The 12741-nt window shown below is 38.1% G+C and overlaps 2 protein-coding genes across 2 annotated transcripts in view; one reads left to right on the top strand and one right to left on the bottom strand.

Annotated features, from left to right (window-relative positions):
• LOC139725093 (transmembrane and coiled-coil domains protein 2-like) overlaps positions 1–1640 on the bottom strand; it is a 142256-nt gene extending 140616 nt beyond the window's left edge. The window contains exon 1 of the mRNA XM_071636181.1: positions 1311–1640. Within this exon, the coding sequence (XP_071492282.1) occupies positions 1311–1395 (85 nt within the window). The 5' untranslated portion in view covers positions 1396–1640. The remainder of the gene's footprint in view (positions 1–1310) is intronic.
• A 555-nt stretch (positions 1641–2195) lies between these two features.
• Positions 2196–12741, top strand: LOC139725082 (ras-related GTP-binding protein C-like). Its single transcript, XM_071636171.1, has 9 exons — positions 2196–2408; positions 3857–4014; positions 4794–4888; positions 5254–5387; positions 6126–6325; positions 8031–8145; positions 9135–9277; positions 10500–10648; positions 11736–12741. The coding sequence occupies exons 1-9, from the start codon at positions 2406–2408 to the stop codon at positions 11885–11887; spliced, it is 1149 nt and encodes a 382-aa protein (XP_071492272.1). The 5' UTR covers positions 2196–2405; the 3' UTR covers positions 11888–12741.

Here is a 12741-nt window from a genome sequence, read left to right as displayed (position 1 = left end):
ATCTATACTTTTTAAATAGTTGGATTCAGGGGCAGATCCAGGAATTCCGTGAAGGGGGGGGGGGGGGGGTTGCAAACAATATTTCTTCCGGGTTTCATCTCATTTTTTTTTCTTTTTATTTCTTTTGTTTTAACAATAAATAAAGAGGGGGTGCGCGCCCAGTGCGCCCCCCCCCCCCCCCCCCTCCTCTGGATCCACCACTAGGATTGGAATAAATCACAGAACTTTGTACACTGTATCTCAAGTAGTATGCACTGGTACACATCAAAGTAGGCAACACTGGACCTGCATAGGCCCTACTCATATAAAACATAGAAAACTAGAGCATATTTGCACTCTACAGCTGTAGATTGCTGTATGCACAATCAATGCAGATGCCCGAGCTGCTTCTCATGCAATCACTGTACAGATCTGCCATACGTACATGGGCCCTTTGGACACTGAAGCTCATTGAGCTCAACCTCTGACCAGGCATTGACCTTTGACCCTCTCTGCACAAATTGAAATTTTACAAATTTCACATTATCATTGGACTTTACATGTATACGTAAAGTACATGTACAGACTCTACAGTACAGCATGCAGTACATAACATTTAGATTTTCATGACCTTTGACCTCGACCTTTTTACCTATCATTTCAGGCTCACTTAAATTTGTTAATTCATTTCCATTCATCTTGAGATAGAGTACTGTTATCTCTGTAAATACTCCCGTTTGTAGCAGGGTGCCTATTTCTAATGTGGCAGGGGCAGTTTCATTCATCAATAAAACAGCTACAATTTTTAATGAACATCATGTGTGCTTACAACATTTGTACTAATTGCAGTCCGACTTCAGCACACAAGCAGGATCAGGGGTTACTGGTATAAGTAGGTCTACTCGCAAGTGTTATGGGAAGTGGCATCTGATTACATATTGTACATTGTAGGCCTTTTCTTCATCAATGAATGAAATGGCCCTCCCCTTCCAACCCTTGCCGCAAATACAGGTTTACTCTATATGTTAGACCACCTCTAGAACTAGTGACTCTTGACGTTTGACCTTCAGCACTGCGACTCAGCAGAGCCGACTTCAGCAGTAGATTTTACTTATAAATGATTCAGATTAGAAGTCAACAATTAATATCTGGTTTGCTTTGAATTGAATCGATGATGCATCGCCATCAGTATCACACAAGAATAGATTAAAAAGAAAAGAATCATTTGTATTATTCTAGGGAGAAAAAAAAACAAAACAATCTATCCCGGTATCAACAATGAAGCGATAACTGAATGTAAACAAATAAGTAAAAATAACAAAACAACCCACCCAAACTCAAATCTGTAGATTTCTTGCTCAAATAACTGCTCGACTTCTTCACTGATGTCGAAGACGAGGGCAAATGCACGGCCATAACAGAGTGAAAACAAACCAGCACCCGTCCCGGCGCGGGCAAGGAGTCCTTCAGATCTTCAGATCTAATGTTAGCCGCTTTCTTCAATTTCGACTTTGCTCTTGCTAAATTTCAGAAATACAACAATATTCGTCAAAATCAAACGATGATCAATATGACTTGCTTCTTCCACATTCGATTGGTCAGTGCAATGTCAATGACAGATTCGGTACTGGGCTGTCAGTGTCGGCAGTGCAAGTGCATTGCAATCCATCGCATGTATACGCGATATGCGAGCTGGTACGGTACATGGTAGGGATCAGCACAGCACAATACAAACACAAAACGTTCACAGATATTCTCGGGGGCTCTGGGTATGCGCGACTTGAACGGGCCGCTAGCTGTCGGGAGCGGCGACGGGTACGGAGGGTGGGGAATTCATCGCGTGGATGGGAAGGGAGAGCGTAAAAGCTTGCAGCTGGTGAAAAGGTCATGCTAAGGTCATCTATCTGTCATCCTATATTTTTGCTTTGAATATTGGCCAGGCTTGAATAAAGAAATAAATATAAAAATATAAATATAATTCTTTGTGGATTCAAAATATTTTGTTTAATACTTTTGGAGGTAATTTGACTCCTAAACTAATATTTATTGCAGCGATCACTATAGATGTATACTGATGTTTATTTCAGCTGCGTGCATTTCTCATGTGTCACATGACATAGTGTATGTGGCGAACACCATCACAAGATTTATTATGCGTGCTATATGCGTGTGGAGTCAACGCGTTTATTCTGTTGATAAAGGTGTCAAAGCATTAACTCAGCTCTGTCGACTGACTGTTTATCCTATGTGGAAACGTTCTCTGTTCTTCATGATATCAGGATTCTATATTTCTGTGAATTTTACAGTTGTAAGAATTAGTATAGTAGTCAGGTAAATCCTAGTGAAATGGTATTTTGATGGTGGTTAGACTGAACACGCACGAGAATCCTTCACTGACACACTGTTGATCTTTCCACGAGTCAGAAATGGTAAGTAGGACGTCTAACTGTTAAAAGACTTGTCTAAAAAATATTAGTAAGGCAAAGATTGATTTGGTTAGATGTTTGCGAAAGACTTACCCATACATTGGTCAGTTTGCATGGTTTGAATGCGATATACATGGTAAGTTTCAAGGCACAACATGTTTGATTTTCATGTCATGACAATAATGTAAATTTGATATGTGAATGGTCATGATGGTTGATCAGCAAATTGACCTTATGAATGATGTTGTAAACTTGCTTTATTGCAACTTGGAATCAAAGTTTAGTGACACTGTTCAATCTGTTGACAATCAAACTCAATAAATAAATGGCAGCCACATCGATAAAGTTTACAATTTACAAAGATTCAAGCAAACCCCCAGTTTTCGGCCGGCCTCCAGAATCAGGACACCTATCACTTATCACAACCCAGCGAATTCTGTTGTCACAACAAACGCATATCAGTATCACATTGTTTCACACACTGGCAACTGTTGTTCAGGGGAAAGTGTCAGGAAAGTGTTGTAGTCGCCTCCAAAAAGCCATCTAAAATCCCCAATTTCGCTGTCAAATACACAGAATCGGCGCAGCTTTACCAAAGCGTGCGCAAATCAAGTCCCGTGTTAAAAATTGGGGTCGCCGAAAAAGGGCTTAAAATCAAGAAAAATGCCGATCTCTTGCAAGATTTTTCGCTTATTGCAAGCTCAGAGTGTGATGGTATCCTCAAAAACAGAAAAGAAAAACAAAATCTCTGTACAATTGTACAAGCTGATGCTGTGACTAATTACTACAGGGGTTGAATGCAAGTGCCAACTCGCCAAAATTCGAACACCAACGGGTGCCACAACGTCCCCCATGCAACCTTGCACCAACAAGGTATGACACAGCGCATTTTTCAGCGGCCTTGTACACGCATTGACAATGAATGCGCATAGCGCACGTCCAGCTTCTGGAGAGACTGGTTCTGGGGGACTATCAAGGCATTAATATTTGGGGATTTTGTGAAATTTAATGATTTATGAAATAACAAAATCTACATTGAGAAAACGTGGTTCGATATATTTAACATACATTGCGGTAGATATAATTTTGTATGTATTATTTGAATTGAACTTGAACAGATATTGCAGAAAAGCTTAAGTGTTCGAAAAGTGGTGGTTTACTCTATAGATACGTGGTACATCCTACATGTACACTTGTACAACTGTACATGTACAAAAACATACAACATGAAGCATTGAAAACCATCAGCAGTTGAGTATAACTCTGTCAATTCCCATTGATCTACCAAAAGGAAAGAGATTAGAACAAGAGTTGTTCGAATGTTAACTATTGTTGCTGCCAGGTTGTCGAATTGTCCCCCCCCCCCCCCCCCCCAATGAATGGCTGTAATCATACAGAATAACCATAAATCCAAGATTCTCTGAACATCTAATCTGTGCTTTTTCTTCCAGTCGTCTGTTGAGGAAGGGTCAGGTTTTGAAGGAGCAGGCTACTGTGTGGTAGGCTCCTTCCCCCAGGAATTTCAGTATTCACAAGATGACCACCATGGGGAGCTGAAGGCACCATCCACAGATGCCAGGCCCAGAATACTTCTCATGGGTCTCAGAAGGTAAGAAAGGACCTGGGTCAAAGTCTAACTGGTACAGCAATGATTGCTGATCATAGGAAAAGGGGAGGGGCGGAGCCAACACAAATAATTGCTGTGTGATATGAATATTCAGTGCCTTCAAACTTCATATCTAGAGGTAGGAATGGCTACTCACTTTCAGAGAGATTCTGCAAAGTGGGAAAATCAATTATGTGTGTACATGACAGTGGTGTCAAGGGAAAAGCTTCATGACATCCCCTACCCCCCCCCCCTTTATACACACTGCAATCAAAGCAAATTCTCCAGAAGAATCATATTTTTTAGATGTTTATTTCATTTTACATATTTTTATAGTGCTCTTTTCTTCTATACATTGTGATTTTTCTATGTCTGCTTTAGAGTGAGGCCAACATGATTTTTTTGTAAACTAAAAATTTATTTAATATTGTAAGTTTTGATTTCTTTTTGTAGTAAATTATAAGAGGTTTTCTTTACAGTAACTTCCGTAATCAGGTTAGCTCAACAGTCAACATTGGATATGAGTAGAAAATATTTGGTTGTTGTCGTTTGTTTGTTTGTTTGTTTGTTTGTTTGTTTGTTTGTCAGAAAATATTCATTGATAGTGACAAAGCTGACAGTGAGTTCTTCCTGAAAACTTATTCCAAAATATTGATTTTCAATTATATTGTTTGTGTGAATCAAATGAGATTTCTTCTTTATTTGGGTTTCTTCTTTATTTGTGAAATAATTTAGAATTGTTTCATGCATTTTTCTGGCTTTTCCACCTTTTCTTTTTCCAGGAGTGGCAAGTCATCCATTCAGAAAGTGGTGTTTCACAAGATGTCACCAAATGAAACATTATTTCTTGAAAGCACAAATAAGATTGTAAAAGATGGTAAGTGTTGTATGAGAAGTCGTTTTGTGTAGTTAAATATCTCGGTGCAAATCAAGAATTTTCAGGCATTACTTGACATTAAACATTTCATATTAGTTGTAGATAATATCATGTCGTTCTGTATTAATTGTTCTATTTTTCATTTGTTTCCAATTTCCACACCTTTGTTTTGTCCACACCCGTACTGAAAGGAGATAATGAGAATGATGCTAGCTTCTGATATTTAAATGTTTAAGTATAATGTGCCTTAAATCTGCAAAGTGTTGTATAATCAGAACATGTAGAAAAGTATTTCTTTTAATATGAGCCTGGTGTGGTTGATGACTGGTGATTGAGATTTATCTCCTGATTTGTTTTCCTCGCAGACATCAACAACAGCTCGTTTGTGCAGTTCCAAATCTGGGATTTTCCTGGCCAGATCGACTTCTTTGATCCGGCGTTTGACTCTGAAATGATCTTTGGCAGCTGTGAGGCTCTGGTGTTTGTCATTGATGCACAGGTAAAGCAGTCCTGACAAGGAACTCTCTTCTTGTAATACATGCATTGATTTGCAAGAGTGTCTTTATGTTTGTATGTGATCTTGTCAACTTCATTTCAAATCTTATCACACATGATAACTGAGTACATGACATGGTGCCTTCTTCCTTACTTTACATCCTTACTGGTTTGTTTGTTTGTTTGTTTGTTTGGGGGTTTGGGTTTTTTTTTAATGGTAAATACAACATTTTGTGAGGCAGGATATCATGCATTCCATGAACTTATCATGATGAATCGTTACTTTAATGTTTGCACCGGGTAGAGTAGATTGTATTTTCTTCGCTCAATTTTCCACTAATAAGGCTAGAGAAAAGTACGGCATATATCACTTGATATTCATGACTTTCACTGTGATCTGGCCTCCATGCACTGTATGTCGAGGTGTCTTGTTGATTTTTTTTTTCTGTAACAAAAATTGACGTAGGATTGAAAAAGGTATAAACAAAAAGTTTTAAAAAAAATATCAACATTCAAGAGATGTGGCAGTTTGCTTATTTGTTTGTTTATTTGTTTGTTTGGTTTGTTGGTTTGGTTTATGTCGTAATTGACATTCCGGAGCAGAATGTATTGAGGTAGAAGATATACTGAAATCTGGAAGGATGACGTGTGAGCATTATTTCTCTTGGTTTGCCATGATTTTTCAGTAACTTGGTAACAGTAATCAAAGAGAGAATATCATAATTATCTCTCCTCTTTTTAGGATGATTACATGGATGCATTGGCCAAGCTGCATGTCACAGTGTCCAGAGCCTACAAGGTCAACCCAAACATCAAGTTTGAGGTCTTCATCCACAAGGTGGACGGTCTCTCAGATGACCACAAGATTGAGACCCAAAGAGACGTCCACAGAAGGGCCAATGAGGATCTAGCTGACTCTGGACTGGACTGCATCCATCTTAGGTGAGATGGCAGTCAGTACGTTGAAGAAAAGATTGATGAAGCAAGCATGGAAAAGATTTTTAAAATGGCATATAATAAGGTTTGAATAAATTGAAGTATATTTCTCATTTGGGTTCATTTTTTAATTCTTTTTCATGTTTTATATGTAATGATAATAGTTTATATGATCTGTAATGTCTCTAGCTGACTCTGGGCTGGACTGCATCCATCAATAGGTAAGAGGGCAGTTAGTTGGTAGTAGGTGACATTATTCTGCCATGTATCATTGGGCTCTACATTACAGAGGTTCATATGAATACAAAGCAAACTGAACTTAGTCCTTCTTTGCACAAGGTCTTGTTTTCACTGTCACCTTTTGGGCCATTCTGCTGTTGTGATTTCAATATGAATTTAAATGAATACTGTAAAACAAGGAATGTTCGCGTGCATTTTAATTTTGCAACTTTCGCGAGAGCCAAGAGTCGCGAAATTAAAATGCATGTGAAAGTTCTTGTCTGCACTTTACACATTTAATGTTGGAGGCAACTCGCGAAAATTTCATGTCGCAAAAAAGGCCGTCCGCTCCATTTTGCGAAAAGTTCGTGCCGCGAAAATATTGTGTTTTACAGTACACAATACAGTAATGCATAAATTGGGGGAAAATTGTCAGGAATGACCTTTGGAATACCAAATATACAAGTCACCATGGGATAAAGAGCAAGGAGACAAAGAATTGTTATGTTAAAGGTCCAGTTTACCTTTGGGAGAAGTGATTTCAAAAATGTTCAAGATATCACATTTGATGCATATGAGTAGGTCTGTTGTATCACAAAACATCCTGCCATATACAATTTTCGCAATAAAGCCTAAAATACAAGGAGATATCAGTGTTTTTCTGAATAAACCGTAACTGTATACGGTTTAGTCTGGAAACATTTTTATTATAACTATTGTTCACATTTTTGTGTATTTAATAATATTTAGCATCGATTATACGGATTCAAATTTTTACAGTGGTTGTTTCTATCCCTAACTCGCATTTTAGAATTATTTTGAAGCACTAATGCTGGGTTTTTGTTTCATCTGCAAATGGTAAATTATGCCTTTAACCCTTTACACCCCAGGCACTTCACTTTATCCTATTATAACTTTCCAAGTTCTTTCATCAGCATTCAATGGTCCATCCAAACTCAACCTAGTCGTCAAATTAAGAAGCCACTCAGGTTTAACAATGGGCCTCAGTCTGACAGGAAGGACACAGTGACACAATAGGGGTTATGGGATAAGGTCATCTCTATTCATTGACAATAATGGTTCCCAGACACCTGTGGCTGTTGGCAGAGAGAACACTTCAGTATATGTGCCATTCAGTGAACAAAGCACAGTATTCAAAGGGTTCATGCAAAGTGAAGGAGATATTTAGGTCTAATGCAAAGTGAGGAAGATATCAGGTTTCAAAGACTTGCTTTGGTACCAATATGTCTATTTGTCTTGTTTGTTTAATTGTTGTTTCAAAAAAGAAGATGTGAGATACTGTATTTGTACTGAATTCATATGTATCAGATAGTAATATGAAGAATGGGTACAGTTTGATATACCACATGCCACTCATTGTTAGCATGAGAGCCGACAGTGATCTTAAATTAACCATTTGATAACAAATATTCACATTACCCAGTGGCATACTTACAGACTTTATGTTGGTTTCTGTTCCTCTTCTTTCTAGTTTCTACCTGACGAGTATCTACGACCACTCCATCTTTGAGGCTTTCAGTAAAGTTGTCCAGAAACTGATACCTCAGCTCGCAACGTTAGAAAACCTTCTTAATATTCTGATTTCGGTGAGTTCCTTGTACCTGGAGGTGACTTATTGATATAAAAAGCCAGTATTGCCATATTTTGGAACTGTGGACTATCATCAATGCCTTTTTATACGTGTTTTGTTAGCACACTGTGAATGCACTTTCTTAGAATAACAAATTGATATTGAGCAAGAATGCTATGTATATCTGAAATGTATGAATATTTGACACATTCATCTAACTGCTCTTGGGCAAATAGCAAAAACTGCGGGGAAAAAAAGAATATTAGGAAAATCTTTTTTCCACATTATGCCAAATTAAGATGATTCTAATGGCAGCACAGCAACATTTCTTCTTTGATATTAAAGTGTGCAATCCTGTCAAACAATAAGAGATGAGTAACTCTTTGTGTTCTAAGATGAGATCTGTTTCATTTTCTTTTGAAATCTAATGAGATTCTACAAAAATGAAGAGTTTGTTGTCTTACCTTTGAGTAAAGACAAGATTGATGAAGCACGTTGAGAAAAGGTTTTAAAAATGATATACAATAAGGCTTAGATAAATTGAAGTTTATTTCTCATTGAGTTCATTATTTAATCCCCTTCATGTTTGATAGGTAATAATAATAATCGATATGATTGTGATGCCTCAAATCCACTTTGTAATAGTGGAGTGCTCTCGGCACAAAAGATAGTAGGTTATAAGAAGTATAGAAAGTGCAAAAACAAAAACATAGATAATAAAAAAAGACATTAAACAAGTCAAGTGTGTTTTTAGACCTCTTTTGAAGGAATTTGATGAAGAGCAATTTTTTTTTTTTTTAACTGAAGGTAAATTAAATTCCATAAGATGGAACGACACAGGCAAACCTTGCGTGCCCCAGGATGTTGTGAGTTTGGAATTGCAAGGAGATCAAAGTTGGATGAGCATAGAGACCTAGGACTTCAAGTACAAACTGAGTTAATATGTAGTGTGTAAAAAGCATAAATAACAGCATAATATTGTGTCTGATTCTCATTTGACCCCAGAATTCAGGCATTGAGAAGGCTTTCCTCTTTGATGTGGTGAGCAAGATCTACATTGCGACTGACAGCTCGCCGGTTGACATGCAATCCTACGAACTCTGCTGTGATATGATCGATGTCGTCATTGATGTCTCCTGTATCTATGGGTAGGTTGTCTTCTTCAAGATTAACTTAAATTTAGAAGTATACTTTTTTTCACCAAAACATATGTCAAACATGTCAACAATCCCTTTGCTCCTCCTCATCTGTCCCTGTGAGAAGCTCAAAATCAAAGTCAGACAAGGAAAAAAAAAATATGCAGATTATTGCAATTGATTGACAAATTGCCTTTCAGTGACGTAAATTGCCAATAATGTCAAGGAAAGGCATTTTGTCAATCAGTTGCAATGAAAACTCTTTGGAAGAATTTATATCTTGAATAATGTACAAGTTGCACTGTTTAAAAATAAGCACACACACACACACACACACACACACACACACACACACACACACATGTTGCTATACATCTGCCAAACACTCTGTGAAGGTATTATATTCTGAACATGTTGTTACATTTATTGTACTTTTCCCTATTCTGTACCCAAGAACATTCTTTACTTGAATGACAAGATCAATTCAGAGTTTTGTATTAATTGGGAGAGACCTTGTTACTGAACATTCACTGCGAACTGATAACATTATATGCAACAAGAAATGTTGTGTGGTAAAATCACAAGTCATAATCTCTACCAGTCATTGTTGTATTCACAGGCTAGACTTCTTTCCTACTATATCTCTTACTGTCAAATCTTTACTAGAACCATGACATTTTTAGCACTTTGAATCTGGGACCCATGTTGAAGAAGATTGCAGCAATTGCATATTATGATAATTGCTGTTACCAGTGGTGGATCCAGGCGGGGGCGCACCGGGTGCCCCTCCCCGTATTTTTTGTTTAAACAAAAGATATAAAAAGAAAAAAATTGGGGTTGGGTTGCATTCGCCCCCCCCCCCCCCCCCTTTAATTTTGTAAAGGCACCCCTCTTTATGGAATTCCTGGATCTGCACACTAGTTACTTAGTAACTGCTAAAAACTTGCAGCTGATTGGCTCTAGCCTAGCTGCTGTCAGTGTCATGGCTATATTGTAATTATTGTTAACATGCAATACTTGCTGCCATGGATTTGATTGTGTCCCAGATTTGCATGCAATAAATTCCACTATTGATGGAGACTGCTAACTACAGTTGAAATTTGATGAGAAATTTGAGAGTTTTGGGGTGAGAAGTGTAACAATGTAAACCTTACTTTCTTAGCACAAACTGTTGCTACTTTTAGAACAAAGAGATTGAATGGTTCCTGAGTTTAAAGAAATATTTATCTCCCAGCCTCCAGGAAGAGGGTGATGGTGCGGCCTACGACTCCGAATCCAGCTCCATCATCAAACTCAACAACTCCACCGTACTCTACCTGAAGGAAGTTAACAAGTTTCTTGCCCTCGTGTGCCTCCTCCGAGAAGATAACTTTGACCGACAAGGTAACCCTATTCAATTCTTATCACTTTGGATGCTGTTTCCGATGTTTATTTCATCTTGCAAAAAGATATTCTGAACAGTTGATTGGTGTATGCATACATAGGTTTGAGATTAGTGTTACCAAACTTTGATATTTATACTGAACTGGGGTTAACAGATGTTTGGAAAGAATAATGTAACCATATGTCAACACGTACTGAATGGAGCTCAGATAGAGAGACACTTGCTCAGCAATGTAAAATGATTTGAAGTCTTAATGCAGAGAAAAATTATATTGTTGCCCTGTGCAGATTAGTATGTCGTATTTCATCACAAGAGAGGCTTCTTCAAGTTGTTTCAAAGTTACTAAAGCAACAGAAGAAAGTAAAGCACAGGTGAAAAGGCAACCAAACAAGCCACAGATTTAATGGCTTGAACACTATTGCAGAATGCAGACATGAGGAGTGAAAATTTCTGATATCAGATGTCGATCAAAGAATGATGATGTCACTCTTTAGCCATCTGCTCATTAGATTTATGAGTAGTGATACTAATGTGTCAAGTTAAGTATTCATTCATTCAGTCAGCTTCTCCTCATCCAGATTAGGAGACATGAAAGGGTGTAAAAGCCTTGTGTAGAGTGACCTTTGACCTAGCAGGGAATTCTACTTCCCAGAGAGTGTCAATAGAGGTTATTATATTGGTACGTAGTTGGTAATGCATCAAGGGGTCTTGTTTGAACTTGAGGTATGAGACTGGCCGAGACCACTGGAGTAATATAAGTAGTTATTTCAAGAGGGTTTAATTTTTGTGAATTTTGCAAATCACTGTTGCACAGCGAATTTAGTAACAGGCAAAACTGTGGCCATACACTAGGTGAATAGTGCATTTATGATAGCTTTGGTGTCAAATCGCGAGAACAACATGTCACAAAAATGTCTGTGTCCTTCTCATTTGCGAAAATATCAGTACTCAAAAATAACAGCTGATACAATATTGAAGACTCTCCCAAACCTTACTGTCCCTTTGCCTTTGAATCACAGACACCTTTCTGTATCAGCTTCATTACAGTGGGGAAACTTTATTTCATATTTCTTGTCTACATTTCAGGTCTGATTGACTACAACTTCCTGTGTTTCAAGAAAGCCATAGAGGAAGTCTTTGCCATCAGAGAGAAAGCTCAGGGGATTGAGAGGGGCAGTGAGTTCCATGGTTCACTGGAAAACCCAAGAGCCAATGGACTTGTTACAGCAAAATCATGAAAAAGGACTTTTCAAGTGGAAATATCTTTTTGATACAACCAACACACAAAGTTGTGGGGTTTTTTTTCTATTTTTTTTTTAAATGACTGACCATGCAATTGGAGCACATCACCGAGGAGAAAGTGAATTTGATTTCATCATATGGGAAGAGAAAGAAAGGCAGCACCAAACATCCTTACAGTGACATTGGAGTCAAGGATGTTTTAATGAGACCAGTCTCTGTGGTAGCCAAGGTAGTCCTCTAGCTCATCTTGTTAATTGGAGCACTGATGAGAAGCAAATCAGGAACTAACCTTTGGACCTTGCGAAGGATACAGTGGTTTTATCAAGGGATGCACTTCATGGACCATCTCAAGTTTCACTTTCACAACAGTCAAATGTGGTCACTGTGTTACTAAGGCAAGGTCATCTGTACATGCCATGACCGAGAAGGCTTGTAGAAAGATATACCTCAAATAAGACTCTGTTGGCCTGTCTCTTGAGTTTAAAGGGAAGGCAAGGTTAACATAGAGTCAAGAGAAGAGCATGTTCTCTCTCTTGTTTCTGTCCTGAAGCAAACCTGCTTCTCATGACAGGGCACTGTTTCATGAAAGTCGTCAGCCCCGATAAGTTGTCAGTCTCTGACAATTTCAGTAACATCCTTGGTTTTGATTGGCTAAGAAGCTCTTGTCACTGACTGTTACTGTGGTTATTGTCAGACACTGACAACTTTCATGAAATGGTGCCCTGATCAAGCATCAACAATAATGTCATGGGGGTACCCAAGTTTGCAAGTTATTTTAGAATATCAAGATATATGTTAAAATGGGACATGTGGATTCTTCTGATGCCCTTTGTGCATATGTATGGCAGGG

The sequence above is a fragment of the Diadema antillarum genome, unplaced genomic scaffold (assembly GCF_040938485.1).
Source record: "Diadema antillarum isolate AM-2024a unplaced genomic scaffold, OU_Dant_1.0 seq00000015_RagTag, whole genome shotgun sequence".
NCBI lineage: Eukaryota > Metazoa > Echinodermata > Echinoidea > Diadematoida > Diadematidae > Diadema > Diadema antillarum.
The sequence above is the reverse complement of the archived record's forward strand: the minus strand, read 5'-3'. Positions and strand labels throughout refer to the sequence as shown.

Bases quoted from the DNA above. Each gene is read 5' to 3' on its own strand.
- LOC139725082 (XM_071636171.1), top strand. The intron at 5,388-6,125 runs GTAAAGCAGTCC...TCCTCTTTTTAG, and splicing joins TGTTTGTCATTGATGCACAG to GATGATTACATGGATGCATT. The intron at 10,649-11,735 runs GTAACCCTATTC...TCTACATTTCAG, and splicing joins AGATAACTTTGACCGACAAG to GTCTGATTGACTACAACTTC.